Source organism: Peromyscus maniculatus, chromosome 8 (genome assembly GCF_049852395.1).
Source record: "Peromyscus maniculatus bairdii isolate BWxNUB_F1_BW_parent chromosome 8, HU_Pman_BW_mat_3.1, whole genome shotgun sequence".
NCBI lineage: Eukaryota > Metazoa > Chordata > Mammalia > Rodentia > Cricetidae > Peromyscus > Peromyscus maniculatus.
This window is the reverse complement of record NC_134859.1, coordinates 103,137,450-103,158,413: the sequence shown is the minus strand read 5'-3', so window position 1 is coordinate 103,158,413 and position 20,964 is coordinate 103,137,450. Positions and strand designations below refer to the sequence as shown.

The 20,964-nt window shown below is 45.3% G+C and overlaps 2 protein-coding genes across 6 annotated transcripts in view; one reads left to right on the top strand and one right to left on the bottom strand.

Annotated features, from left to right (window-relative positions):
* Positions 1-2,089, top strand: part of Gga3 (golgi associated, gamma adaptin ear containing, ARF binding protein 3) — a 33,085-nt gene extending 30,996 nt beyond the window's left edge. The window contains exon 17 of the mRNA XM_076543715.1: positions 1,720-2,089. Within this exon, the coding sequence (XP_076399830.1) occupies positions 1,720-1,806 (87 nt within the window). The 3' untranslated portion in view covers positions 1,807-2,089. The remainder of the gene's footprint in view (positions 1-1,719) is intronic.
* Positions 1-20,964, bottom strand: part of Nup85 (nucleoporin 85) — a 32,664-nt gene that overhangs the window by 8,241 nt on the left and 3,459 nt on the right. For 2 of the 5 annotated variants that reach the window (XM_076543718.1, XM_076543719.1), the window contains exons 2-10: positions 14,247-14,326; positions 9,127-9,220; positions 7,786-7,948; positions 6,843-6,913; positions 6,567-6,610; positions 4,351-4,420; positions 2,080-2,201; positions 307-441; positions 85-207 (exon numbers count right to left, since the gene is read on the bottom strand). In XM_076543718.1, the coding sequence (XP_076399833.1) occupies positions 85-207; positions 307-441; positions 2,080-2,201; positions 4,351-4,420; positions 6,567-6,610; positions 6,843-6,913; positions 7,786-7,948; positions 9,127-9,187 (789 nt within the window). In that variant the 5' untranslated portion in view covers positions 9,188-9,220; positions 14,247-14,326. Of the gene's footprint in view, positions 1-84; positions 208-306; positions 442-2,079; positions 2,202-4,350; positions 4,421-6,566; positions 6,611-6,842; positions 6,914-7,785; positions 7,949-9,126; positions 9,221-9,326; positions 9,404-10,632; positions 10,896-14,246; positions 14,327-20,964 lie in introns of those variants that run through there. The other 3 variants (XM_076543720.1, XM_006993624.4, XM_076543721.1) reach the window with 3 other exon arrangements.

The window sequence follows — 20,964 nt, the reverse complement described above, 5'->3', positions numbered from 1 at the left end:
TCTCCAAAGAGAAGCCAGTTCCTTGCTGCCTGGATGCCAGGGTCCCAAGGGAAGCACCCCGCCCCGCCCCACCCCGCCCCACACCTTGCAGAGCGACTCCAGACGGGGGCTGGCTGCGAATGTGCTGTCTTGCAAGTGCCGCTCACACTCCTCACGCCAATGCTGCCACTTCAGCTCCAGCTCCGTCAGAGTCTGAGTGTTGCCAGGCTGTGGGAGAGACTGGCTGTGAGACACGAAGCTCCCAGACGTACAAGTTCCCTGATCCCTATCTCCCAAGACCGGGCAGGCAAGACGGCTCTCATGTACACTCAGAATGGGCATTGTCCTCATCAGATCCCCAAGGATGCGGCACATGCTTGCAGAAGGGGGGTTGGCATCAGCTTCTTTGGACAGCATTTGTCGTGCCTCATCCAACCGGCCCTGAAGCACCAAGACAGTCACCTGCAAAGAGATGTGGGACGTGAGCCCCAGCAGAAGGCTCAGGACTGCAGAGTGCTGACTCCTCCAGGCTGCCCTTGACCCAAGTCAGCAAGAACTCCTCCCTTCCAGCAGTAACTCCCAGTCATACCCTGTGCTGGCTGGCTGATTTTATAGTAGTATCGTCATCGCAGGCGAGAACCTCAACTAAAAAAATGCCTCCATAGGATCAGGCTGTGGGTAGGTAGAGTATTTTCTTAACTAGTGATTGATGGGGGAGGGCCCAGCCCATGGTGGGTGGGGCCATCCCTGGGCTGGTGGTCCTGGGTTCTAAGAAAGCAGACTGAGCAAGCCATGAGGAGCAAGCCAGTAAGCAGCACCCACCACGGCCTCTGCATCAGCCCTGACTCCAGGTTCCTGCCTTGGCTTCTCTCAATGCACTATGACTCTGGGATAGGTAAACTAAGCCCTTACCTCCCCAGGTTGTTTCTGGTCATTGTGCTTCATCTCAAGAATAGAAGCCCTGATGAAGGTATTACCCCTCTGGAAAATGTCAGTTGTAGGACAGTTGGCAGCCAACTTTACATGTTTGAATCCCTGTGTGTACATACGTGTCTACACAGCTGTGTCCCACGAGGAGGCCAAAGGATTTTATCAGGTGATTGGTTCTACTACTCTGTGACTTAGTCCCTTGAGACAGGCTCTCTCACTGAACTTAAGAGTTAGGCTGGTGGCCATCCTCTGCTTTCCACATCCCACATCACTGGGATTACAGGCAACCACACCACCCAACCCTGTTTCATAAAGACCAAAAAAAAAGCTACAGGCCAGTAAGGCTACATAGTCAGACCTTGTCTCAAAACCCAAACCAGCCTGGCAGTGGTGTCACACGCCTTTAATCCCAGCACTCAGGAGGTAGAGGTGGATCTCTGTGAGTCAAGGAGTCAAGGCCAGGCTGGTCTATAGAGTGAGTTCTAGGACAGCCAGAGCAACCAGAGCAAAGAAACCCTGTCTCGAGGAAAAAAAAAAAAAACCCAACAAAATAACCAAAGATACTCTTTTTCTTTTTGTGGTGCTGGAGACTGGGATCTTGCTGATGCTAGGCAGGCATTCTACTAGGATACCACACAAGCCCTGATCAGTGGTCCTCAACCTTCCTAATGCTGACCCTTAATACAATTCCTCATGTTGTGGTGACCCCAACCATAAAATTACTTCATTACTACTGCATAACTGTAATTTTGCTACTGTTGTAAACTGTAATGTAAATATCTGACATGCAGCGTATCTGATACCCCACAGGTTGAGAACCACTGCCCTAGAGTATCCTACCACCTCAAAATGGCCGCTGTGCTCATCTGCACTCCATCCCCACCTTGGTCCTCGTGAAGCACTTTTACTATTTTACCTTCTCTTCCTCAGCTCTACACACAAACCAAACTTCCCTTCCAACCGCAAGTTTACCAAGCGTTACTCTCCATGCTAAATTACTTTGAAACTACTCTGGAGCAGAGAAGGAAAGATGTAAAACCACCTCTGTGATCATAAACTCAAAGAGCTGAGCCAAGCCTGGAGCATTAGGCCATCCTATCTCCACATGACAGCAGCAGGCCGCAGAATGCAAGGCAGAAGGAAGAAGGGGCCAGGCCACATCACACTCACCAAGTTCCAGAAGCTCTCATGTTTACTTGGGTTCTCACTGCCCAGAACATCTGCTGACAAACTGTCCACCTCACACACGTGCAGTCGGACCCAGTCAAGAAGATGAAGGAGGAGGGGGCCAGCTGAGAAGAGAGACTCATGTCACACTCAAAGACCCCACCTTCATCTGCAGCAAGTTCCACTTTACCCAAAGTACAGACACTGATGTTAAAGCAGAAAACCTGACTGCAGAGGGGTTTATCTCCTGCAACTTGAAAGGAAAAAGCAAGGCGCTTACAAGCCAGTCCAGTCCAGTCTCTGCAAGGCAGGACTGTCTTTCACTGGACCCTGGAAGGGATGATATCTGCCTCAGACTGCTCTCAAACATCAGATTTTTGTTGTTGTTGAAACATGGTTGTGTTCTAAAGCCCAAGCTCATCGAGAACTCTGACTTCTGCTTCTGCCTCCCAAGTGCTGGAGTATATGGGAATGTCAGCATTGGAAGTGTGTGCTACCACACCCTGCCACGCTGCGTTCTTTACAAATATGGAAGGCTGTGTGCAGCGTGTCTGAAATGGCTACCCGACTGTTGGCATTAATTAGATTAGATGGTACGTATCAATGGTGATAGATGTACTTCTCAAAATCTACTGGACAGGGGAGGTATCTGAACAAATAAGTCTGAATTATTGCTTTGAGTTTTTGATATTGGGAGGGTTGTTTTTGGTTGTGTTTGGGGGTTTTGTTGGTGATTATTTTTTTTTGTCCTTTTTAAAATTTATTTATATTTATTTACCTGTAATTTATGAATGTTTTGCCTGTATGCATGCAGTACTCAAAAAGGCAGAAGGCAACAGCCGGGCCCTGGAGCTGGAGTTACACAGAGCTGTGATCCATCCTGGGGCTGGGAAGCACACGGGGCCCTCTGCGGAGCAGCTGTGCTCTTAAATTACCAGCCGTCCCTCCAGCCCCATTTTTGTTTTCTTTCCCCCCTTCTTTTTGGAAACAGGGTTGCACTATCTACACCTGCTTGTCCTGAAATTCAGAGACCCTCCTGCTGTTGGAGTTTATGAGTATGCCACCACCCCTGGTCTACGTTTTGATTTTATTACGGTAGAAGCTTACTGTGTATCCCTGGCTGCTGTCTCGGTAGAGCAAGCTGGCCTCTGCTGGGACGAATCGCTTGCATCACCACAGTGGGCTGTGTTTTGTCCTTTTTAGGCAAGATCTAGCTATGTAACCTAATGGCCTCTACCTCTCAATCCTCTGCCTTCAGCCTCCCAGTCACTTTAACAGGAGTGTGAGTGAAATGCTATGCTGCACAGAGGTTAAGGGTATTGGAAGTCATAGGAAAGAGCAAGCATAAGTCATTACATTGCAAGCTAACAATAAACAAACAAGGCCGGGCGGTGGTGGCACACGCCTTTAGTCCCAGCACTCGGGAGGCAGAGCCAGGCTCTCTGTAAGTATGAGACCAGCCTGGTCTACAGAGCGAGATCCAGGACAGGTACCAAAACTACACAGAAAAACCTTGTCCCAAAACAACAACAACAACAACAAAGCACAGCACCTGAACAGAGAGACCAGGGCACTGGATGAGCCACAACATAATTCAAGATCAAAGGAATAATCCCAATTAGACAGGGAGAGTGTCCCTAGCCTTGATCACCAGTCACAGCATTCTTGGCCTCCCATCACCTAGTCCCTTCCAAAATCCCTTACACGTAAAGCTCGGACAGTGCATAGACTGGGCATCCTTTTTTATGCTAGTTGGCTATTTGTTTCCCAGTACTTTTTTTTTAAACGTGTGTGTATGTTTTGCCTGCACATGTCTGCATCTGTGCACCACTTTCATGACTGATGCTAACAGAGGCCTGAGTGAGCTCTGGACCCCCTGGAACTAGAGGTAGAGACGTTTGTGAGCCACCATGCTGGGAACTGGAAGGCCTATGGAAGAGTGGCCAGTGCTCTTACTTGCTGAGCCATTTACTTCTGTAGCCCCACAGAGTAGTTTTGAAGTGTCATCTACCTATTGTTTTCAGTTCCTAGAAGGCACTTTCTAGGACACTTCCTGTGGGATCTGACGACTTGCCCATCTCTGTGGCTGCTCTGTCCTTGTCTCTGATGGTTACATTCAAGAGCAGCGCAGCACCAGCCTCTGAGCAGCAATGCACTGTCAGGATACACAGCACAGACCAGAAAGGACAGAGAACAACAGGGACCCTGTGACATTATGACAGTTAGCTGGGCTTAACTGAGGCTACATGAAAGAAACAAACAAACTGAGCTTACCTGGGGCTACTTCAATAAAAAGAATCTCACACAGGTTCCAGATGAGCTCCATGGCTGACAAAATGGAGACCTAAAGAGGAAATGAAGACAATTTTAACAAGAAACACTGCTGAAATCTGAATGCAAAGAAATATGGTAGAGCCTAAGTCACAAACCAACTGTCAGTGATACTCCTCCAGCAAGATTTCCCACCAGAGAGCCCAGGACCAGATTTTAGATGGGGAGAGAAAAACCTGCACAATTCAGCTCAGTGGTGGTGGCACACACCTTTAATCCCAGCACTCCGGAGGCAGGGGCAAGTGGATCTCGTGAGTTCAAGGCCAGCCTGGTCTACAGAGCTATAGTTCTAAGAGAGTCAAGACTACACAGAGAATCCTTGTCTCAAAAAACCAAAAAAAGAAAAGAAAAAAAAATAGAAAAAAAGCCCTGCATAATTCTGATACTAGTGAATTTATTTTGATATGAAATAGAAAGGTAAACTAGCATAACACACTGATGCTCTTGACGAATTGTGGTTATAGGAGTTTTACCTGAGTAAAAGGAAGAGATAATTTTGAGAAACTTTGTCAATAAATTGAATGAATGAATGAATGAGCAGAACAAAACTGCAAAGTCAGAGCCAGGGCAGTGGTGAATACCTATGAACTGCCACTCAGGAGACCGAGGCAGGAGTGTCACGGGTTCCAGACCCACCTAGCCTGTAATCCCAGCACTTGTAATGCAAGGGTAGGGGATGAGGACTTCCAAACCAGCTTGAACTATATGAGATCCTATTAAAAAAAAAAGAAAGAAAGAAAGAAAAGAAAAGGGGAAAAGACAGGCTCATATGCCACAGACTGCAGCTTAGGAAACAGGCTACTAAAGGCTGAGTCCAGGGGCTGAAGATCTTAGCAGTGGAGGGCACTAGCTGCTCTTGCAAAAGACCTTGGTTTGATTCCCAGCACTCTATGGTAGCTTACAACCACCTGAAACTCCAGCTCTAGAAGATCTGATATCTGCTTCTGACCTCTGTAGGGATGACGCACACACACACACATTGCACAGACACAATGCAGACAAAATACCCACGCACATAAAATAAAAAAATTAAAACAGAGTCCAGGGCCAGCACTCAGGAATCAGAAAGATCAATACAAGTCCATGGCCAGCTTGAGCTATAGAGTGGGATCCTGTCTGAAAAAACAACAGAAGGGCTGGAGAGATGGCTCCGTAGTTAAGAGAATTTGGGTGCAAGCATGAGGATCAGAGTTTGGATCATAGCACACAGACAAGCCGGAGTCCTGAGCACATCTGTAACCTCAACTATAAGGGGGACAGAGAAAGGAGAATCACTGGAGTTTGCTGGCTTCTAGCCTAGCCAAGAAAACACAACCCCAGGTTCAAGGAGAAACAGAATAAGCAGAGAGTGAGAGAGGATATTCAACATCCTCTTCTGTCCTCCACATGCATGCACAGGTGCACTTGTATGTGCATACACCCAATAAACACACACAATAAAAAATGAATAAAAATTAAGGGGACATGTAGACTGAGGATACATACATAGCTCAGTGACAGTGTAGGTGCTTAGCACACCTAGGGTACTGGGACTGTGACCCAGCACTGTAAAAACTGGAAGAGCAAAGCGTGATACAAGACCCTCCCACATAAGATAAAGGAGACCTGGACCCTGTCCTTAGGAAGACGAAGTCATGCCTCACCATCACCATGCTTCAGTTCAGACATTGTCACTCCTTGAACCTTGGTTCACAGAAAAACACACTGTGCCAATCTGAGACAGGGTATTATTATCCCTGTTAATCAGTCACAAAAAACGCTTAGGGATCTCACTAAGGAAAGAGGGTTCTGTGTGTCACCTTCTAGTCCCTACTGAATTATAACCATCTGCTGCTCAGCAAAAATGTTGAGTTCCAAACAATGGTCCCAAAAGCTCAACTCTCCACCTCAAATGACAATTCACCAACACCATGTGTTAGACCTCATCTTTTCCACAGGAAATGAAAACTCAGCATTTATCAAGTAGATCCTAGTTTCCATTGGACTAGACCTTGAAGGAAACTCCAGCACTTTTAAAGCCATACTTGCCACCCCAAAGAGCTGCTGGTCTACCTGGAAAGAAAACCCTCCTGCAACAGTGACTACAAAGCCACCCTAGACACTAAGGATACAGAAAGACACAATGTTGCCAATACAATGAACACAAGCCACCCCCTTACCTGGCTGCTGAACTGCCGGCCACTGGCTGGATCTTTAGCAGCAACTAGCAGAATACAAAACATCTTAAGTTGACTATATTCAATCCACTATGCCCTCCTAAGCTCAGTATGGCTCCTGTCTTTGTTTCTTTTAACACCCACCCATTTTCATTAGAAATGCTTATACATATAGCACATCCAACTGAGGCCCCACTCCGAACTGTAAAGTAGCCTCCTTAAAGGCCTCTGGAGAAAACAGTACCAGACACATACTGCAGATATACACAAGATCCTTACTTGCAACCTGGTGCATTTCTTCCATACAGGCCCGTATGACCGATCGGTAATTTTTACTCACTCGAACCAATCTACAAAGAAATGAAATGACACAAGAAGACATTAAAGGGCTGGAGAGATGGCTCAGAGGTTAAGAGCACTGGCTGCTCTTCCAGAGGTCCTGAGTTCAATTCCTAGCACCCACATGGTGGCTCACAACCATCTATAATGAGATCTAGTGCCCTCTTCTGGCATGCAGGCATACATGCTGGCAGAACACTGTAAGCACAAATAAATAAATAAATCTTTAAAAAAAAAAAATGGAGATCTGGCTCAGAGGTTAAGAGCACTGGCTGCTCTTCCAGAGGTCCTGAGTTCAATTCCCAGCACCCACATGGTGGCTCACAACCATCTATAATGAGATCTGGTGCCCTCTTCTAGCCTGCAAGGATACATGTAAACAGAACACTGTATACATAATAAAAATAAATAAAATCTTTAAAAAAAAAAAAAAAGAAACAAAAACAGAAAAAGGCTGGGTGGTGGTGGCTCACGCCTTGAATCCCAGAACTCAAAAGGCAGAGGCAGGTCTCACCATGCAGCTCTGGCTAATCTGGAACTTACTATGTAGACCAGGGTGGCCACTAGCTCTTCAAGATCCGCTTACCACATTTTCAAATCTCAAAAAAATGAGATCTAATTCAAGGGCTAATTTGGACTAGCCTTTTATTTGTTTATTTTTTGGGGGGTGGGCATATACAAGGGACACATACAAATGAAGTAGGAATCCAAACAGAAAGGCTTATCAAACCAGTAAGTCTTCCAACAGTATTTACATAATCAAGAAGTCCCATCCTGAGAAAACACACAAGAGAGCCAGGAGTTCCATAGCCCTCTGTCACTCACGAGAATAAGGATGCATTTTACGTCATCATGGACCAGCATCCACCAGTATCCAACTTACTGAGCTTTCCTGGATTTTCCAGTCAATTCCTCCTCAATTCTTTGCAGACCAACAAAGATTCCATGGGATTCATTGAAGAGTTTTCTCAAAATTTGAGAGTAAACATCTACATCTTTCCGTATGATATAGATAAAGGGGCAGCTCGGCACCTTCTCTGGTTTGTCTGAAACAAAACAAGAAAAAATGTAATTTAACATCTATCATTTCCCCCAAAAGAGAAACCATTCTAGTATTTCTAATTCTTTAATTACAAAAACTGGCTGAGCATGAGGGCATGTGCCTTTTATACTAAGCACTTGTAAGATTAGGACTGAATTCCATGCAAGCTAGGTCTGTTTTAAAAGGAAAAAAATTGCCAGGCAGTGGTGGCGCACGCCTTTAATCCCAGCACTCGGGAGGCAGAGCCAGGTGGATCTCTGTGAGTTCGAGGCCAGCCTGGGCTACCAAGTGAGCTCCAGGAAAGGCGCAAAGCTACGCAGAGAAACCCTGTCTCGAAAAAAAAAAAAAAAAAAAATTTTTTTTTCAGAAGATAGGGAACGTTGAGCTGGGGTCTCACTCCACAGCCTAGAATGGTATCACAGTCTTGGCAACCCTACTGCCTAAGCCTTCCAAGAACTAGGACTACAAGCAGGCAACACAACACAGTTTCCTCTTTTTTGGTGGTATTGATGATCTTATTAAGAGTGTTGCACATGCTAGAGAACCTTATCACTGAGCCACTGGATGATACCTATATCCTTGGTTTTTATGGTGGTTTTGTTTTCTTTCCCAGCCAGGTGAATCTCTGAGTTCAAGGCCAGCCTGATACACAGAGAGAGATTCAGGACAGGCACCAAAACTACACAGAAAAACCTTGTCTCAAAAACCAAAAACAAAAACAAAAAAAACACAGGTTGCTCTTCCAGAGGACCTAGGTTCAACTCCCAAAACCTCACTTGGCAACTCACATAAAAATATAACTCTAGCTCCTGGGATCCAATGCCCTCTTTTGGCCTCTGCAGGCACCAAACACACAAGTGGTGCATAGATATGCATTAGCCAAATACCCATACATAGAAGATAAATTTAAAAAATGCTAACGTCAAGTGCAGCAGTTCACACCTCAAATCCCAGCACTCTAGCAGCTGATGGAGGAAGATGCAAAACTCAAGTAAAATTAACCTGGACCACATAGCAGACTGCACAAATTCAAGCCTACTAGAACTACAAAGAAGGACCCCATCTCAAAATAACAAAAAAAACAAAGAAAGCTTCAAAAATAAAAATGTTGCCAAATAACTTCAGTTTCTGCCCCAGGTAGTCAACAAATGTGCCAGGACAAGGTGAACAAGAACTAACTACCTTTTTTGTTGAAGGAAGTTTCACACAGGAGCATCTCCCCAGGACCCCAGTCAAAACACATTTGCTTCTTCTTGGAATTCACGCCTGGAATCCACTAGCAAAACAGAAAGCACAGAACTGTTACTCCTAGTAAGGGTTTTCTTCTCATTCAGTGTGTAATCACAGAAATGCATAGTCAGGCTGGGCAGTGGTGAGCACACCTTTAATCCCAGCACTCAGGAGGCAGCAGCAGGTGGATCTCTCGTTTGAGGCCAGCCTGGTCTACAGAAAACCCTGTCTTGAAAAACCAAACAAAGAAAAAAGGAAAAAAAGGGGCGGGAAGGAGGGCTGGAGAGATGGCCTATCATCTAAGAGCACTGACTGCTCTTCCAGAGGAGCCAGGTTCAATCCCCAGCGCCCACATGGCAGCTCACAACTATAATTCCAGGATCCAACACCCTCACACAGACATACATACAGGCAAAACACCAATAAAGATCATTTATGGCCTGGCAGTGGTGGCACACACCTTTAATCCCAGCACTTGGGAGGCAGAGCCAGGCGGATCTCTATGAGTTCGAAGCCAGCCTGGTCTACAGAGCGAGGACACACACACACACACACACACACACACACACACACACACACACACACGATCAATTATTCACAAGATAACCAAGAGACAGAAGATTCAAGTCCCATTTGCTCTCACTTTTTTTTTTTTTCCTGTAAATAAGGACCCAGGTAACAAGCTGGCCTTCTGATACTCCAGCATCCATTTCCCAAATGCTGGGGGTTACGTCCTGGCTTTTGGAGAATGGTCTTGCAACGCAATTACCAAGCTAGCCTTAACTGGTGAGCCCCCAGCCTCAACCTCCAAAATCCTGGGCTTAGATGGGCATCGAAACACCTGGCTATGAATTTATCAGAGATTATCCACATTAGATAAAAAAAAGGTGCTGGAAAGAGGGCCCAGAAGGTAAGTGCGTTTAATGTTGTTGCAAAGGGCTGGAGTTCGGTTCCCAGCACCTACGTTAGGCGGCTAACTCCAGCACAGGTGGTATCCGATGCCCCTGCACATACTCAGATACATACACAATTAAAAATATGTTCTAAGTCCAAGAGGAACAGAATACAAATCGGCAAAAACTGGTAGTCTATACTCTCCTGAGAATAAACGACGCATTTATCAAGCCTCGGGCCAGCGTAGCAGAGGTAGAAGCTAATGCGGGGTTTACACCGAGGTCACTCTAAAGCCCGAAGGGGAAAACTAGAGAAGCAGGAAGGTCAGAAAGACAAGGGATGAGCGGGATGCCGTGGGGCCTCGGCGGCCGGATGAGTGGTCAGGAGCCGAAGCCTAGGGACCGCCCCCGCCCTAACCAAGTTCCCACTCCATCTGACATCCCGGCCGGTGGCAACGAGCCCAGGAAGAAGCGTGGTCCCGCAGCTAGGGAGGCAAGCCTGCAGTGACCAAGGAGACGCAGCCCTCACTGAGCGACAAAACAAGCCTCTCTCGGGCGCCCTTACAGTTACTGCGGGCTCGCAATCGAGCTCCTCCATAGCGGGCGGCCCTGCGAGCGGAACCTCGCCGCGCTGCCGATGCTCTCCACTCAGGCCTCCCGCTCACAGCCAGCTGCCAAAGAGGACCCCCGCCAGGGCGGCTTCCGCAGTGCCTGCACACCTCAACGCAGCAGAGCCCTTCGTCTCAGCCACGACCCAGCCCTCTGCAGCCTTCCATTCGTGTGACACCATCCTGCCCGAGACAACAACTCAGGAAAAACAGTGCAAGGAGCCACCTGACCTCGCGGAATGCTCCCAACGAATCAGGCGGCGCCGCGGACAGTCCCACACCTGGCGAGAAGAAGGCCCCCGGAGATGGCGGGAGAGGCGGCGGCTGGGAAGGTGTGCGCATGCGTGGGCGTGGAATGGCTCATCCTCTTGGACAGCAGTTTCTTGGCTTCAATAAGCCCACTTTATCTCTTCGTGGTGGTTGTGAACCGTCTCCTCCTGATCCATGTATGTTATTAGATTTTTCACTGCCCCTTTTCCGAACTCCGACAAGCATAACGCGCTTATTTTGGAATTAGCCGCGGCCACTGCCACCCCCAAAGAATGAGACATCATCAACCTTTTACATACTGGCAACTTTTTTTCCTTGGGATTATTCTGAATGACCTACTTAAATTGGTGGACATATATAACTTGGAAGTAGGGAACGGTGGCACAAGCTGGGAATCACAGCACTTGGGAAGTGGAGACTGGAAAATTGAGAGTTCAGGACCAGCGTTAGCTATATAGCAAGGTTTGAGCTCACACCAGGGCTAAATGAGACCCTGTCTCAAAAAACAAAGAAAACCCCACAGGTTGTTAAGGAAATCTTTATTTTTCTTTAAAAATCCTTTGCCATCAAAATTTCAAACAAATCCTTACCACTGAAATAAGCCATCCATAACAAAATTTAGGGGGCTGGCATGTTGGGGTCAGTAGTGGAGCACTTGGTGCTCTGCCAGAAGACCCTGGTTCAAGTCAAAGCATTCACACCATGTGAAACAACAGTACCAGAAGATGCGATGCCCTCTTCTGGCCTCTGCGGTCACCAGAGAGACAGCCACAGACACACACACACACACACACACACACACACACACACACACACACGGCACACAGACATGCAGGCAAAACACCAGTATACAAACAAATGAAATACTTTTTTAAAAATATTAAATTTACTGTAAACTTAAAATATTTTTAAAGTTATATCTTAAAATATGTATATTTTTTTTAAAACATAAATTTACACAAAGCACAACTGATTTACCACATGAATCCTGCTGCTTTTCCCAGAAGTTTCACAGTGCTATTATAATCACTGACACCAACAGTGTATTTTTAAAGTAAAAAAAAAAAAGTTATTCTTTTGTTGTTGTGATTGTTGTTGTTTTGTTTGTTTGTTTATTGTGACAGGGTTTCTCTGTGTAACTGTCCTGGCTGTCCTGAAATTAACTGTAGACCAGGCTGGCCTGGAACTACAGAAATCCACCTGCCTCTGCCTCCTGAGTTCTGGGAGTTAAAGATATGATCCCCCACATATTAAAGATAAGCCCAGCCAGTTACTTGAATTTTGTGGTGTGTGTGTGTGTGTGTGTGTGTGCACTCAGGAGGCAGAGGTAGGATGATCTCTGAGTTCAAGACTAGCCTGATCTACAGAACGAGATCCAAGACAGCTTGGGCTACACAGAGAAATCCTGTCTTGAAAAAACAAAACAAAAAGAATAAAGTGAATCTTTTTCAATTCTGCAGTATTGATACTTTGGACTTAATAGTTTTGTTTGTTGGTGTTTTGTTTTTTTTTAAGACAGGGTATCACTGCATAGCTCTGGCTGGCCTAGAACTCACTATGTTGACCATACTTGCCTAGAACTCACAAAAATCCAACTGTTTTTGCCTTCCTAGTGTTGGGATTAAGGGCACAGGCCACCAGACCCAGCTGGACTAGATAATTATATGCTGTCAGGGCTATTACAGGTTATTAAACAAAATACCCAGATTGTAGGCACTAGTTGCTCATAGTGTACACTGATAGTGATAACCAAAAATGTCTCCAGCCAGGCAGTGGTGGCGGATGCTTTTAAACCCAGCACCAGGAGGCAGAGGCAGGCTGATCTTTGTGAGTTCGAGGCCAGCCTGTGCTACAGAGTGAGTTCCAGGAAAGGTACAAAACGACACAGAGAAAGCCTGTCTCGAAAAACTAAAAAAAAAAAAAAAGATATAGCCCAGGTCTGCAGAGATGTGTCAGTGCTTAAGAAGGCATCCTGGGCAGGCATGGTGGTACATGCCTTTAATACCAGCACTCCAGAAACCAAGGCAGGTGGATCTCTGTGCTAGGATTAAAGGCATACCACGACTTCCGGCTAAATTTTTGTTTAGTTTTGCTTTTCTATAACACACTTAACATTTACCTTCTATCTTCATAGACTCAGAAATCACAAAGTCCCGTAAGCTAAAAGCAATGGCTCTTGTCTGCTCAGGAGCACTCAGGAGTCTGACGGGGATTTCAGGGAGGAAGAGGCCAGAAGAGGATACATAGTGAGTTCCAGCCTGTCCCCATTGCTACAGTGAAACTCTGTTTCTACACAAGCAAACAAAAATCAGCAACAAAAGTCAACTTACAGGACTATTTCACAAGTCCCAGCTTCTCAAACTGTGGATCATGGCCCATATCCAGTCATATACCTGAAGGTTGGAAATCACAAAATACCTAGCAATAGTAAAAGATTCCTGAACATGCAATGAACAAAAAAAATAATTCAGCAGTGAGGTGGTTGCATACACCTTAGTCCCAGCCCTGGAGAAGCAGGCAGAAAGAGGAGGCCAGCCTGGTCTACAGAGCAAGATCCAGGACAGCCAGGGTTACACAGAGAAGCCCTGTATCACAAAAAAAAAAAAGAAAGAAAGAAAGAAAGAAAAAGAAAAAAAGAAAAAAAAAGGAGCAAAATGTTGTCTGTGAAAGAAATAGTTCAGACAAACTCACCACCAAACTAAGATGTCTGAGTGTTGAAAGAAGACATACCTTTGCCTCCCAAATGCTGGGATTAAAGGTGTGGGCCATGTTGCCCAGTCTGACCTTGAACTATGTTTTTGTTTTGTTGATGTTTTTTGTTTGTTTGTTGGCAGAGGGGGGGGTTTGGGGGGGGATGGGATGGTGGTGGTGGTATGTTTTTGTTTTTTTGAAACAGGGTCTTTAGGCTAGAGAGATGGCTCAGTGGTTAAGAGCAAACTCTGCTCTTCCTGAAGACCTGAGTTCAATCCCCAGCAGCCACAGCGGGTGGCTTACAACTGCCTGTAACCCCAGCTCCCAGGGACTTGCATTCATGTGCATACACATAATTAAAATAATAAAAATAAATTTAAAAAAGAAAAGAGTAGGGCAGTGGTGGTACACGCCTTTAATCCAAGCAGGTGGGAGGCAGAAACAGGCAGATCTCTGTGAGCTGGAGGCCAGCCAGCCTGGTCTACCAAGTAAGTTCCAAGGCAGTGAGGGCTGTTACACAGAGAAACCCTGTATCTTATTCAACAACAACAACAAAAAGAATGAGTAAATAAAGAGTAATTTAAAGGAGAAAGGGTTTATTTCAACTCACATTTTAAAGATTACAGCCCAACATGATAGAGAAGTCACAGCAGCAGGAACTTGAGGAAGCTCACCATGTTACATTCCCACCTGAAAATAAAATAGAATGATGCTGGGCATGGTGGCACACATCCTTAAATCTCAACACTTGAGAAGTAGAGGCAGGAGAATATCTGCGAGCTCAAGCTAACCAGGGATACACAGTAAGACATGGTCTCATTAATTAAAAGAAAGAAAGAAAGAAAGAAAACAGATGGGCACTGGTGGCACACGCCTGTAATCCCAGCACTCAGGAGGCAGAGGCAGGCGGATCTCTGTGAGTTCAAGGCCAGCCTGGTCTATAGAGCTAGTCCAGGACAGGCTCCAAAGCTACAGAGAAACCCTGTCTCGAAAAACCAAAAAAAAAAAAAGAAAGAAAGAAAAAGAAAAAGGAAAGAAAGAAGAGAAAAGAAAGAAAGAAGACAGTGATGAACTCTTGTACCAAACTCACTTTCTCCTATTCATACAGTCCAGTATTCCAGCCCAGGGAATGATGCCACCCACAGTGGATGGGTCTTCCAATCTTTTTTTTTTTTTCCAGAGCTGAGGACCAAACCCAGGGCCTTGTGCTTGCTAGGCAAGCACTCTACCACTGAGCTAAATCCCCAACCCCGGGTCTTCCAATCTTAATTAACTTAATCAAGTTTATTCCCCATAGCTATTCCCACAGGCTTGTCTTCAAGTCTCCAAGGTATAACTTGAAACAAGATATAACTGTAACCCTGGCATGAAACTCTCTGTAGGCCAGAGATCGGCTTGTCTCACTTTCCAGGTACTAGATTGACAGGCAGGACCACCATGGCCAGTTTATCACAGCCCTTTTCTGACATTTTGGAATACATATTTACCAAACAATGTTTCAAGAATGGTGGCCCACACCTTTAATCTCAGCCCTGGAAGAAGTCCTGGGAAACAGAGGTAGGCAGATCTCTGTGAGTTCCAGGACAGCCAGGACTGCATAGTGAGATTCTATGGAATGACACCCAAAATTGTCCTCTAGTCTCTACACACACCCAATCACACATGTACACCCATCCTCACAAACATGTATACATACAGAAATCAAAACATCCACCAACCCTAGAAAACACTGAAGGTGCTCTTCATCCTGCATCATCAAATACTTAGTGAAGATTTATCTCTTTATGTTAAAAAGAAACAAGCTCATTCATTAATTAACATGCAAATTAGCTTCTCTCTTTTATAAATGGTAAAATTATGCATAAACTAAAGAATTGTTTTAAAATAAATTTTTAGGTTTTTTAAAATCAGTGAATGTTTCATTTGTACATCTGTTTTACATGAATATATACCCAATATCGCATTAAAAAAAACTCAAAGGCAAAGAAGTAGTAAGATAAACCAGTTGATAGAGTCTTTGCTTTGCAAACATGAGAACCTGAGTTCAGTCTCCAACACTCAAATGAAAAATCTGGGTGTGTACCTGGGCAATGGTGTCACAGGGGTTTAGCTCCAGTTCTAGGGAAGCAGAGGTAAGTGGATTTCTATGAGTTAGAGGCCATCCTGCTCTACATAGTGAGTTCTAGGCCAGGGCTACACAGTGAGACCCTATCTCAAAAATATATAAACAAGGGCTGGAGAGATGGCTTAGCAGTTGGGAGCACTGACTGCTCTTCTGGAGGACCCAGGTTCAATTCCCAGCACCCACATGAGAACTGTCTGTAACTCCAGTTCCAGGGGATCTGATACCTTCACACCAATGTACATTAAATAAAGTTAAATTATATATGTGTATACAATATAATTGTATATATATATATATATATATATATATATATATATATATATATAATTGAAAGTTTTAATAGCTGGTAATTTGTGCAGTGGAAAGCAGAGGCAAGTGGATTTGGATCCCTGGGGCTCACTGGCCAGCAAGTATAGCCATATGGTGAGCCCTAGGTCCCAATGAGAAATCCTATCTTAAAAGTGTGTGTGCTGCTGGGGTGAAACTCATAGCCATAGGCTAGGCTGTAATCTATCACCCAGTTCCCCCACCCCGTCCCCACTCACCGAATATTAATATACTTATTGTGCAATGCATTTGTATTCCAAGACTATCCATGTACATATTAGACACATATAACTTAGAGCAATGCTTCTGAAACCTGCATACAAATGCACAAACAGATGTGCCCATGCCTGTAGGGACCAGAGGTCAACCTCAGGTGTCATTCCTCAGAAGTCATACACCTCGTTTTGTATTCCACCCTCCCCCAGACAGGGTTTCACTGGGTAGCCTTGGTTGTCCCAGAACTCATTCTATAGACCAGCTGGCCTTGAACTCAGAGATCCACTTCTCTCTGCCTCCCAAATACTGGGATTTTAATAGACATGCATCACCACCGCCTGGCAATTATTTATTTTCTAATTTTCTTTTATATCTCTGCGAGTGTGCGTGTGCCTTCATGTATGTATGTACACCATGAATGTAAAGGTACCCACAGAGACCAGCAGAGGGCATCAGATCCCCATTACAGGTTGGTTGTGAGCTGCTGGGAGCTGAACCCTGGTAAGCTGTAAGAGCACCATGTGCTCTTAACCTCAGACCCCTTTCTCTCCAGCTCCAACTGTTGAATTTAAAGGATTATATACTTGGTTCTTCACAGTGACCGCTGCTAAAATCTTAGGTTTCATGTCTCTTGAAATGAACCAGTTGGAAGGTCTTTGGAACATCATCACCATCTGCCTCTAGATTTCCCCAGGCACCGAGGAAGCAGGCAGGCAGTATTCCTGTAGTGCTCACAGAATCGGATCAAGGACCCCACCAGACATTCTTAGAACTGAGAGACCAATGGACAGCATAAAGTATGCATGCTTAACATCCATATTATGAGTTCATTTATATTTATTTCCTGGCTAGGGGGTAGAGGTGGGGTCAAAGTTATAAATGGGCCAAGTGTAGTGGAGCATACCTTTAACCCCAACACTTGAGAGGGAAGGCAGAGGTAGGGGGAAATCTCTGAATGAGAGGCTAGTGTGGTCTACAGAGCAAGTTCCAAGGTTGCTAGAGTTAGAGAGAAACCCTGTCTTGAAAAAAGAACAAAAACAGGACTGGAGAGATGGCTCAGAGGTTAAGAGCACTGACTGCTCTTCCAGAGGTCCTGAGTTCAATTCCCAGCAACCACATGGTGGCTCACAACCATCTGTAATGAGATCTGGTGTGCTCTTCTGACCTGTAGTCATACATGCTGTATACAAAATAAATAAATAGCCGGGCGGTGGTGGTGCATGCCTTTAATCCCAGCACTTGGGAGGCAGAGCCAGGAGGATCTCTGTGAGTTCGAGGCCAGCCTGGGCTACAGAGCAAGATCCAGGACAGGCACCAAAACTACACAGAAAAACCCTGTCTTGAAAAACCAAAAAAAAAAATAAAAATAAAAAAAATAAAAAAATAAAAAAATAAACAAAATAAATAAATCTTTAAAAAAAACAAAAAGAAAAAAAAACTATACATGGCTCTGTGGTTCTTGTCCTTGCCTGTTCATTTAATTTCCTTCCACTGTGTGTATTTTGTATTTGCATTTGGCTTCAGATACTACAGATACACTACACAGCCCATACTGGTCTAACAGTACTGGTTCTAAGAGCACTAGTTCAATTCCCAGCGACCATATGGTGGCTCACAACCACCTCTAACTGCAGTTCCAGGGGCTTCCATGTCCTCTTCTGGCTTCCAAGGGCAGTGTATGCATGTGGTGTTGATGCATACACATACAACAAAGATGAAGCCGGGCCCAGCATTTGGGAGCCAAAAGCAGGTGGATCTCTGGGAGTTCAAGGCCAGCCTGGTCTATAAAGCAAGTTCCAGAAAAGCTAGAGCTGTTATGCAGAGAAACCCTGTCTCAAAAAACAAAAAGGCCAGGTGGTGGAGGCCCATGCCTTTAATCCCAGCACTCTGGTGGCAGAGGCAGGCAGATCTCTGTGACTTTGAGGCCAGCCTGGTCTACAGAGAGAGATCCAGGACAGGCACCAAAACATCACAGAGAAACCCTGTCTTGGGACACACACACACACACACACACACACACACACACACACACACACACACACACACAAATAAAACAAGAATGAATAAAATTACAAATTTATAAGGGTCTTTTTTTTGGATCACCAGCTCCTGGACAATGACATGGAGACATTTTGTTTGTTTTGTTTTGTTTTGTTGAGACAGCATTTCCTTGGCTGTCCTGGAACTTGCTCTGTAGACCAGGCTGGCCTCAAACTCAGATTCACCTGCCTCTCATCCTGAATGCTGAGATTAAAGGTGTGAGCCACTGCCACCCAGCTGATGCGGAGACTTTTTATTAATTATGAAAGCTTGATCTTAGCTTAGGCTTGTCCCCAACTAGCTCTTAAAACTTAAACTAACCCTTTTATGTTAATCTACATTCTGCCATGTGGCACATTACCTGTCCTCAGTTCCGTATGCCTGACTTCCTCTGAGTCTGGCTGGTAAAACTCCCACCTCAGACTCTTTCCCAGAGTTCCTGTACTGCCTGGAAGTTCCGCCGACCCTCTCTTCCTAGCTATTGACCTTAGGCAGGTGAGGTTAAAAAGAGACAAGTCTTCACACAGTGTACAAAAAGATTATCCCAACACAAATGTAAAAAAGAACAGCAACAAAAAGAGCAGCAGATACTCTAAACTTCTGGGTCATCTCTCCACCTCCTCCTCTGTGCTCGCTTGTGTGCGGGTCTGGTTTCCAGGGTCTTGCTATGTCGCCTAGGCTGCCCACAGCCTTGCAGTCCCTAGTCAAGCCTTAGCTTTCTGAATATGTACAACCATGTCTGGCTTTTATTAATCCCTTCACTTGATTCATAAATTACATTAGCTGTTGGAAAATGACTGGCACTTATGGGACTGGTCTCATATAACCCAGGCTGGCCTCAAACTTGCTATATGACCAAGGCTGACCTTAAACTTTGTTTTTCTCCTGAGACAAGCTCTCACTAGGTAGCTCAGGCTAGTCTGGAACTCACAGATCTGCCTGTTCCTGTCTCCTATGTTCTGGCATTAAAGGTATATGACTTGACATCATTCAGAGGTTCAAACCCGGAGTTTAGTGTATGCTAGACAAATACTCTACCAACTGAGCTACATTCAGCCTCCCTCCCTCCCTTCCTGTCTCCCTCCCTCTCTCCCCCTTCTTTCCTTCCTTCCTTCCTTCCTTCCTTCCTTCCTTCCTTCCTTCCTTCCTTCCTTCCTTTTCTTCTTTCTTTCTTTCCTTTTTCCTCTGTAGCCTTCTACGATAGTGAATGAATTTACAGCCCTTTGGAAATTAAGGTCTGGGGTCTGAGTCACAAGGCCTGCATTCCATAAGATCTGGACCCCTTCAGGGTGGTTGACAAGTTGTGTGGCCTCTCTGGGAAGATAATTATTATACAGGCTTCTTGAGGATTAAGGACTCAGCCGGTCTCCTCACTTGTAATCACTCAGTTAATGGCTGCTGTTAGCCTTTCCTGTGTAAACTCACTGCACTTCCTTTTTCTCTGATATTTGTTGGTTTCCTTAGAGCTGGAGTTACAGGTGGTTTTGAACTGAACTCCAGTCCTCTGCAAAAGCAGCAAGCACTCTTAACCAGTAATCCATCTGTGTAGCCCGTAGCCCCTAATTGTGTCCCCCCCCTTGTTTCTTTGTTTATATTTATTTATTTGGGCAAAACATTTGTACATGTGCCAAATGCCAACTTTTGGAAATTGGTTCTCTCTTTCCACCAGGTGGTTTCTACAGAAATTGGTCCATCAGCGTGGTGGCAAGTGCCTTTACCTGCTGAGCCATTTCTCTGGCCCTTCATGGATATTAGAACAGAAGCTTTTCAGTATGGTATTTTATGGCGCTGGGGACTATTTCCTGGGCTAGGCAAGTGTCTACCAGAGGCCCTCCTCTCTCTCACTGGTTCCTTCTTTTCTTTTTTTTTTTTTTTTTTTTTGGTTTTTCGAGACAGGGTTTCTCTGTGTAGCTTTGCGCCTTTCCTGGAGCTCACTTGGTAGCCCAGGCTGGCCTCGAACTCACAGAGATCCGCCTGGCTCTGCCTCCCGAGTGCTGGGATTAAAGGCGTGCGCCACCAACGCCTGGCTTGGTTCCTTCTTTTCTTATCTTTTTTTTTTTTTTTTTTAAATGAGACAAAGTTTTTCTGTGTAGCTTTGGAGCCTGTCCTGGAACTTGCTCTGTAGTCCAGGCTGGCCTTGAACTTACAGAGCTCCACCTGCCTCTGCCTCCCCAGTGCTAGGTTTAAAGGTGTGCGCCACCACCACCCAGCTTGTTTTTTGTTTTTTTTTTTGTTTTAAATTTTCTGAGATAAGCAGTCCCTGAGCTGCCTAGATTGGCCTTAACCTCACATGTAGCCCAGGTAGGCCTCAACCATTTGATCCTCTGGCATCCTTCCAAGGAACTGGCATTACAAGACTTCACTGTATGCCTATGCCTTCACCTTGCATGTGTGTGTGTGTGTGTGTGTGTGTGTGTGTGTGTGTTGTTTTAAATATTTGTTTCTTTTTTTTTTTTTTTTTTTTTTTGGTTTTTTTCGAGACAGGGTTTCTCTGTGTAGCTTTGCGCCTTTCCTGGAACTCACTTGGTAGCCCAGGCTGGCCTCGAACTCACAGAGATCCACCTGGCTCTGCCTCTCGAGTGCTGGGATTAAAGGTGTGCGCCACCACGACCCGGCTCTA